We start from the raw sequence: 9,508 nt of genomic DNA on the forward strand, positions 1-9,508 counted from the left end.
GCACCCTAGTTAAGATTTTTGTTGATCTGGTGTCAGTACTTTTATAATAGCCAAGATATTATATATCTCCTATTATTGTGTTTGATCGAGTACATATTATGAAGACCTTGATCCTTCGCCTTGAGTTAACACTTCAGTATACGGAGCTAGAGAGTCAGATTTTTGGCAATACTAAAATTTAGGGATGCAAACATCACTCTTTTATGAAAAGTTACTTTAAATAAGGAGCTGATTTTAATGTCCGGGTCAAATTTTATGCCTTCTCTTTCATAATATTCGAACAGGGGAGCCAATCCCCTTTTGGGGTTCTCTTCCTTGCTTTCTTCTTCTCCATACCGTACCCAAACAGTTTCTCATGTCTCCACCTTGAACAAAGCTTGTATGGAAGTGGAGTTTAATATTATCAAGAATAAATATTTGATTCTATATTTGACAATATAGCAGAATCATAGCAGAAATGCTGTGTATAAGATTTTTGCTGATTATGATTTCTTTTTCCCCCCAATCTCACCTGTATGTTCATCGACGTTAGAATAAGCTCTGATTAAGTTGAGAAATGAATCTGAAGGAACAAATGTACAAAAGCAAGCACATAAGCTCTGATTTTTCATCAGGTAGATTAGATCAAAGCTCTGATGGATGTAGCATGAAAGTTGACAGTCCTTGTCTGTTTTAGTACATAAAATCAACACTAATTAATAAATATATCTCTTTAAGAAACATAAAGCACTAGCATGTGGTTTACTGCATAAAATTGCAGTGCATAACAGATAAAGAACATGTGGTGGAATCAGCTGCAGCGGCCAAGAATCTAGGCATAAGCAATGCTACCTCGGTGCTGCATCATTTGATCCGAATTTTCTTTTGTTTCAAAGATGAGGATCGAGAAGCCTTTTCATCCCCCAATTTTCTTCGTAAACCATTAGAAATCTCTTTGCTTGCCAAATTATCACCTAAATGGTCCAGTGCATAAGCCTCTGCCATCTTTTTCCTGCATTCCTTGCTTGCAGCGTCATGAACAACCACTGAAAATACCACAAGGAGGTTGATTTGTTAGATAGTAGGCAGGCTCTACGGCTAACCTACAAATATGATTTGACAAGTGGAACAAGGCAAATCTATGGTTGTGATCACAATGGTATCGAACGACAAGAATTCACATAGCTGCCTTTTGTTTGATGAAATCTGCATGGTTGCAAAATTTTTGGGGGAAGAAAAATATAAACCAGGGATCTCTTTTTGCATCTGCAGGCATGCTAGCTTGCATCCAGCTTAACGATATACAGCCAGTTTAACTGAAGCTATGGAATGGTGTTCTTGGTTCCACAAGTCAAACCCGGCAAATTTAATGTTGGGACCATGATGATGTTACCTGCAACTCATCACAGGCTTCACCGAAAGTAGAGTGTGGATGCAGCTGAAGTTTGATGCAATCTGTGTACCATCAAAACTTGGCTGGAACAGAAATATAGACCAGGGATTTCTGTGGATGATCCATTTAAACCATATATAGCTAGCTGTTCTGTGCGGCATTTGATGGTACTTCTGCACCATGTCATGATGTATTTATAGTTTATAAAAATGATCCAAATATTCAAAATATTACACTGTTGATTTCCTTTGTTTATTCAATTTATACCATGCTCTTCTTATAGGTTTTTACAAGTTATCCAGAGCTCAGACAACATATCTCAGGCTCATTGAGACAGACACCTACCTTAAAGTAGTGCCTTAAATGTATAGATCAACACATATTGTTCTGTATCTCAATCGTACTTTCGATAAAAAAGATGATTTCCCTGAACCCTTTTGTTAAGCAGAAGAGATGATGGTTGGGAGGGACCAAAAGGAAAAGAAAGTACAACCAACTAAAATAAGATGCAGAACTAGAGGGTATAACACAAGGAGTGGAAGACTGGACAGCTCGCCAGTAGCTGATCATATAAACCTAAGAGATATCCACAGAAAGAATGGTTAGAAACTCCTCCAGGGCCCCAGAAAGCTGGGATTCTAGATCATATCTTGTCATTCTATTTCACATCCTTACCTAGTGCAGTGGTCCCATAAGATTTTTCAGAATAAAGCGAAGAAAGTAATAAGGAAAATTCTATACATGACAACTGACCTCGCTTCGGATAGTCTTTCCCGATTATGCAATTTGCTTTCTTTTGGACACTCAGCGGTGCAGTCCAAGGTTCATAAATATACTCCTTTGGCATGTCTGCAATTGAAAGGTTCATGCTATAGTTACAAAAGAATCAGAAAAAACAGAGTCTTCAAAGGCTTGAGGTCAAGCACCTTTCAGAACTGGCAGAAAATGCCGAATATAGTTTCCATCAGGATCATATTTCTTCCCAAAAGAGATTGGAGAGTAGATACGATTATACTGACCAGCGAGTAATGCATTAAACAAATCAGTAAGTTCATGACATAAAACTTGCTGTAAATACAACATTTATGAGTTTAAGGAGACAGGCTGTAGCTAACCTGGTAAAAAAAGGATGAACAAGACAACCATAACCAATTACCATTATTTATGGCCCAATCTGAATCTATCAGTAGTCTCTTGAAGACATCACGCCCCTTTTCCCAGTGAATGAACTGCATGCCGAATTATATATCTTTTAATTTACTCATCAAATAAAAAACAGATGAATTCATATATATAATACGCCAGTTTCTGAGAACTCAATAATGTCCACTCCGTATAAGTTCCATAAGTTAGTAATATAAAGCATTAAAAAGTTGATGGGGCGTCATCATTAAAATTTTCAACAAGTATATACAATTCCAGTTCAGCCTGTCGACATCTGAGTACTCAGGCTCTTGGTCATCAGAAGTTTCTCATTGTGCAAACTGGGCACCCGACAGCAACTCTCAGGGTTTACCTGCTTATCTTTAATATGTAAATTATGAAAGGTAATAAATATTCATGCAAGTTGTATTGTTTCCATCAACATCTGCTGTTGAGAGAGATTTTTTTCTTGTCAATGTTAACAACTATGCCTGCTTATGCAGGGATTCAAACCCATCTTACTCCCACAAGAGAAAGGGCCAACTAGGGGTCGACTTGCTAAGCTATGATATAACATAGTCTCCCAAGGCAAACAACTTCTTGAATTTGAATGCTGACCCCATAATTACATGATTATGTGATATAATGGAATTTCTTTTTGGAAAGATATAGCAGCAATTCATGATTTAGGGCCATACCAGATCACCACGAGTTAGGAAACATGCAACTGAATGCCGTGCTAGATGGTGCATCCAACCCCACTTCTTAAGCTATTGAGGACATCAAAAGGCTTCAGACTGGCTGGTTGACATAAGTGCGTAGATGCAAAATGGATCAAATTCTATTACACATTAGTAAGCGACCTGGATCATGATGGCATCAATCCAAGGATATCCTGTCCGACCTTCTCTCCAAGCTACGAACAGTTCTTCATCATCCCTCCAAGGAATCTAGGCATTTAAAAAATACATTTCTCTGCTATGAAAATTAAAGAAGTATCATTTGAATAAACATTAAATAGAATCTCATGAGTGGTCATAAGCACATAAAAATAGAAAACGGTTGTAGAAGGTTAAAAAAAAATGGACTGTAGCAAATTGTGAAAAGAACATACAGTGCTTCAACAAAACTATAAAATTGCACAGTTTTGCTTTTGATGTACTTGATGATAGATATAAGCTGGTGAGACATAAGTATTGGGAATGATGTAAGAAAAGAACGTTTTCCTCCACAAAACAATCATGAGTAGGATGGGTATGGCTCTGGAGAATGAGTTGTTCAAGGTACTACCTCCAGGCACTCACAAAAAAGAAAAGGTACCACCCCAATACAATTCACAAACTATATACGATTCTTCAACAGTCATGATGCTTTTTTCCTGTTCTTTCCCCGATAGAAGTTATTGGTTGCGGAACAAAGAGATTTAAGATTAATGAAAAAACCATTTATCCAAAGAAGACAGATTCCAGGAAATCTGATAAACTGGTCAGCAAGGATGAAGCTATCCATTGAGGAGATAATTTGGCGATCGGAAACTAGAAGCAATCTAAGAAATGCCTCAAAGCTATAGGCGCATAGTAACCATTGTGCCCATATCAAAGAAAAGAATTTGGGCCATACCCAATACCATCATGTAATCTTAGGAGAAAGAACATGCATTCTCTGACACATAAAAAGTATACACATCCCTTCTCTCATTGATCAACTAGACTTGTTCTTTCCTCTCCTAATTTTCATGTGGATTGAAAGCAAAGATATTTTGGAGGGGGAGCTGCCACGGGCGCTCCATGAGCTTGTATTTTTTGATTTTATTGGGTGTATCCGTACACACATTGTATGATGAACCCGCCAAAGAAAAAAAAAGGCAAAGATATTTTCCCACCACTCTCTCCCAACCAATAAAACTTAGAAAAGAAGAGATTTCCTTTTCCTCTCTTCTTTTGCCTTCACACATTCTAAGAAAATATAGCATCCCATTCAATTGGACAGATGTGTGTTGTTCCTCTCACCTGCTTGCAGATTTTATTCCCTATCATCTGATCAAAATGAGGCGTTCCGAAGGCCACAGTATAGAAGAACTCGCGCCATAATAACTATCAAGAATTCAGATGTCCAAATGGTTAGCAAACTAGCATTTAGCACAGATAAGAATGTTGAGTTGAAACAAAACTGACCTGCCCAACAAGTGAAACTGGAGGAGAGGTGTGCTTTCCTACAGTCGTATAAACATTATGAAGACACTGATAGAAGTACCTCGAAGAAAGACAACCAAACTGCAAAATTCCAATTCCAAAGCTATTAATTGTTATTGAATATCTTACCATCATTCTCAGGATCAAGGAAGAAGGAAGAAGGAAGAATGAAAAAATGACAGGATTGCAAATTTGCAATATTATCAACTCACCTTCAAATATGGTGATAAGACAGTGGTTGCTGGCTTTAGGAAGGCAGATGGATCGCTCTTTGGTTTCTCAAAAGTTGCTACCCACTCCTGCCATAGTTGAAAGCAAAAAGAATGAAAAATGCATAACTCTTTTTCAGAGTTCATGTAATTATAATGTACAATCTGATTAAGGAGAAGTACAATATTCATGTAATACAAAATTTGGAAAGTAGCCATTTGGAATATATAATAGGGTACTTGGAGAGACTTATGGTGAAAAACATGAATATGATATAAACTTAAAAATGGAAAAAATGTTGCTTAGCCACTGGTTTTGCTCATGTTTAACTTAAATATTTTTCCTACTCTTCCAATTTCAATAGAGTTGGATATCTTCTACGTTGAAAAGTATAGCTAAAAATCATGCTTTAGGAGGCTTCTCTAAACAATAAACATACAAACCAGAAGAAAGAAGAAAAATGATCAAACTGCAACTAGGTTGTCCCATGATCAATGCATTCAAGTTCCTATGAAACAAACCATTCACCATCCTTTGGTTCCTTCATACCTCAATATAAATTCCTAAAATGTAAGTTCTGAATTAAGAACACTCATTTCCCAAAATTGCACCTTTTTACCTTATTATCATTGTTTTACAACCAACCTCAATTTAATCCTTCTATTGATGTTCACTTATTCCAACATTAGACCATGTGCATGTCAGCTAAAGTCTTCTAAGTGGACATCAATGCCCTTTATGCTAATTAAACTAATTCATTGCAGAACTGTAAGTGAATTAATGGTCTAATTTTTAGTTGGACCAGGTCCACCGCTGAGTTGGTGGACTAGTCCAACTGTAAAGCAACATGCACAAACATGTGTCTACCCCACTCTTTTCCTTTTCATCCATCATTGTGTGTGTTGCTTCGCGGCGGACTTGGTCCAACTAATAACCACTCGAATTAATGGGGGGAAAAGAAGAAATTCACCAAGGCAAAACAAATTAATAGGATCCATACCTTATCTTCAAGAGCCTCCTTCAATCTCTTAAGAGCTTCTGTTTCACCACCTCGAAATGGAGAAAATTCTTCCTACAACAATAATTCTAATAAAGGACAAGCATGAGGAGAAGTAAATGCTCCAACTATACACAACACAGAAACTACACACCTGACTTAAATCACCATAGCCAAGCTCTTCAATTGAAGGAACACTCAGCAATTCATATCCCTCAACGTTTCCAACAGGAGGAAGCTCAGAGTATGTCTCAGTAAGTGGAGCCGGGGGTTCTCCAGCAAGCTTTACAAATGATTGATATGTCAAAGGTGGCCGTCCCCCATTCTTTTGGAATATAACACAAACAACGAGAAATACAACAAGATTAGCCATAGAATGGACTGGTGGAAATTAGTACACACAAAGTTTCATGCATTAAAATTAGTTCAAAAAATTAATTAGTATACACAAAAAGTAAAAAAAAAGGTTTTTTTGATGAGTCTGCTAATAATAAGTGATAGTACAAGAGCTAGGGACTACCTTTTCTATAACAACTGCAGGATTGAAGAGAGTATGGCTCACAGGGGAGAACACCTCGATTCCAGATAGAGAGGCAAAATCCTACAAGTACAATTGCAAGATATCATTAATGAGAAGAAAAACCAGGAAAAGGCCAAATCTTTCTTGCCTTTTTTTGCCTGAAAAAAAAAAGTGAGGCAAATCCAATATGAATAACTCACTTTGACTTGTTTATCCTGGGCGAACGAGTATGGCTCGGTGTCGAATTCGTAGCAGAGCTTTCCAATTTTCCACTAAGAAAAGCATTCAAGAAAACATGGTGACTCAAGAAAAAAAAAGAAAAGATAAATTCGAGCAAAGTAGTTCCAAGATTATGTTTGAAAACAGATTTACATCCTTCAATATGGCGCAGAGGACTCGGACGGGATCTCCTCGGAGGAGGAGGAGGCGAGAGCCGAGGGTCCGGAGGGTGGCGTCGAGATCGGAGAGGCAGTCGAGGAGGAAGCGGATCCGGTTGAGAGCAGAGCGGGCGGAGCCGGGGGAGAAGGCGGAGGGGTCAGGGTCCAGGTACCGGGGGTCGAGCACGAACACCGGGAAGAGGTGCTTCGATCCCCGCCTCGCATGGTTCAGCGCCGGATTGTCGTGGATCCGAAGTCCCTTCCGAAACCAAATCAAGGCGTTCGATTCCATTCTCTCTTTATTTACTATATTGCGTCCTTTCTATATGATATATATTCCAATAAGGGAAAGACGGAGAAGATGGCAATTGGCAACGGTACGAGGGGTCCAGCTGAGACCACGTCCCACGCGAGAAACGTTTTGGGTTGAATAATGCGGCCGTTGATTCGCCACATCCTCCAAGATGATCATGCCACGACGGCAAAAAGTGACCGTTATTTGTTCGCTCCCCTTTCAATGGTGATATATCATTACAGATCACTACTTCATATTTGTAGTACTTCAAATTTATGGCGGTTGGCCGACGGATTTTTGACACTTTCATCGTGGGCGCGGAGCTACGAGTGGCATGAGAGGAGCTCTCTTTTTTATGAGGCGCACTTTGGATGTAGAGTATATTCGTATGAAGAATGATTCCGCTGTGGTGATCGAGAAGATCTACGGGCGATTCTCCAAGATGGACGAACAGTCCTTGCTTCATAATATACGGCGGATGGCAGGAGACCGTGGCTTCTTTAGAGCCACATATGTATCGAAAGGCCAACACAGATGCAGACTAGATGGCCTTCTACGCAGCGCAGCACTCTCGAGATTTTTTTTGGATGAATCAGGCGGATGTTCCCTACTCGTTGAGCCAGCTTCTTTTTTCTAACTTTTTTGGTTGTATTCATCTATGTTTAGTGTGAAAAGTCAGTATATTATTAAAAAAATAGTAATATATTATTATATGATGAAATATGTCATATAAAAAAATGTACGATGTCAGTCATTATCTACGAGTTGAGAAATATGCCAATCCATCAGCTAAATTAGCGTCTATTTCACTAGCTCGTAAACCCCAAGGGCCGCAACGCCAAAGTTTACAAAAACCCTTGAAGGCCATTCTCCAAGTTGGTCAAGGCTAGCTCCAGTTCATGGAGGGGCAAAAATCTCTCCATTCAATTATTTTCCTTTGATTTTCTTTTTTATTTCCAGTCCCCGAGAAATCTCGGATAGCAGCCAGGACTTCTCCTTCTTCAAATAAGAAAAAGCTGGACTCTTTGCTACATGCATGGAATGATTGCTGTGCACACAGCATACTGCATCAAGTCTACAGTGGGCTTGCGCTGATGCAAGGTGTTGACAGGGACAAATGCTTCATTAGCATCTGCAATTACGGTTTTAGATGTTGACATGAATAGATACTTCAAAAATACTAAAGCCTTTGAATCTTTGCATGGAAAGCTTACATGAACTTGATGAAGGATGATGGTTGGTTAAATGGTAAGCAACCAAGCATCATCCTGTTATGCTGGGATTCTTGTCTATGGCAGTTTAAAAAACAAAACAAAATCAAACCAAACCAGTTTCTCCAGAGGAGGAGCAACCACCGCGGAATGAAAAGAACGAGTAAAACTCTTTTAGCACAGTCAAACTAAAGTAATTTTGATGTAAGAAAAGGTATTGATAAACATAACAAGAAGCCTATAGTTTTTTTTTTTCCTAAGCTATCATTGGCTTTACATATTCTCTAGCAGCAAATACAGAGCACCACCAAATCCTCCATTTTATCCAAATTTTTGACTTACCGAGAGGATGAGTCAAGAAAAACAAACAAAGAGGCAAGAAGCATATTGTGATGTAGGAAATCACATATTACAATTTTTGCAAATTATCCGCACTGAAATATCTAATTTCATCACCAATTTTGCAAATTATCCTCACTGACAGGTTTCCATAAACTTTTCCCTCAAAAAGCTTAGTTCATATGCTTTAGGCACCTGATTTAGGCAACCAGACAGTTTTCCTGTTCATGTTATCTCACGAAAATCTGAACCAATTCCATAGTTCTAGGTGATGATGTCTGATGCATTCCAGAAGAACTGCTTGAAAAATTAGAAAATAAATCTTTCCTCGCAAGAGAGAAAGTCGTTTAGCTCTAAAATAAGTTCTAATTCTCTGCTGCAGGAATGGTGTATGTTATTTTCAAGGACAAACAACAAACAAGCACTCGAAATAACCCTTCAAGAAATTTTATGGCTCCATAAAGCCAGAATGCATGCTAACCTCTCAAAAAGCGCAAGCAGAACACTCCAGAATTGATCAAAATTCGATATTTCCTACCCAAGTTGTCCACCATACTCGATATTTTATGGCTCCTTTTTTTCAATCAATAATCAAAAAGATTTGACATCTGCAAGCTTTAATTCTTGCACCAATGAGTATATACAGAGGAAGCAAATAGATTGATAACAAGATGTATCACATCCCAAGGAAAGAGAAACAAACAATGCAAAGACTTCATCTTGAAAAAGAATAATTACGGCAAAGATGCTTGATCATCATGAAATATGTTGAGCTCCATTAGGTGCACATAAATCAATCATGGGCAACTCACAAGCTAATTGAGGTGCCCTCTATCTTATGCCAATGAGTCA

The 9,508-nt window shown here is 38.4% G+C and overlaps 1 protein-coding gene across 3 annotated transcripts; it reads right to left on the reverse strand.

The window, feature by feature from the left end:
• Nucleotides 1-577: 577 nt before the first annotated feature.
• Nucleotides 578-7,137, reverse strand: LOC103708787 ((6-4)DNA photolyase). Of its 3 annotated transcripts, XR_003386006.2 has the most exons (15): nucleotides 6,807-7,137; nucleotides 6,635-6,706; nucleotides 6,435-6,515; nucleotides 6,069-6,239; nucleotides 5,918-5,989; nucleotides 4,920-5,006; nucleotides 4,690-4,788; nucleotides 4,525-4,608; nucleotides 3,379-3,465; nucleotides 3,214-3,285; nucleotides 2,488-2,601; nucleotides 2,299-2,386; nucleotides 2,126-2,221; nucleotides 1,373-1,545; nucleotides 578-1,025 (listed from the first exon to the last, which is right to left on the reverse strand). XR_003386006.2 is itself a non-coding variant. In XM_008793872.3 (14 exons), exons 1-14 carry the CDS (start codon nucleotides 7,101-7,103, stop codon nucleotides 844-846), a joined length of 1,602 nt encoding a protein of 533 aa, XP_008792094.2. In that variant the 5' UTR covers nucleotides 7,104-7,135; the 3' UTR covers nucleotides 578-843. The 3 variants fall into 3 exon arrangements, 2 of the variants coding, with proteins under 2 accessions (XP_008792094.2, XP_026661095.2); XM_008793872.3 differs by lacking the exon at nucleotides 1,373-1,545 and having other exon boundaries at nucleotides 6,807-7,135; XM_026805294.2 differs by lacking the exons at nucleotides 578-1,025; nucleotides 1,373-1,545 and adding an exon at nucleotides 1,594-1,948.
• Between the last annotated feature and the right edge of the window lie 2,371 nt (nucleotides 7,138-9,508).

Source organism: Phoenix dactylifera, chromosome 8 (genome assembly GCF_009389715.1).
Source record: "Phoenix dactylifera cultivar Barhee BC4 chromosome 8, palm_55x_up_171113_PBpolish2nd_filt_p, whole genome shotgun sequence".
Taxonomy (NCBI): domain Eukaryota; kingdom Viridiplantae; phylum Streptophyta; class Magnoliopsida; order Arecales; family Arecaceae; genus Phoenix; species Phoenix dactylifera.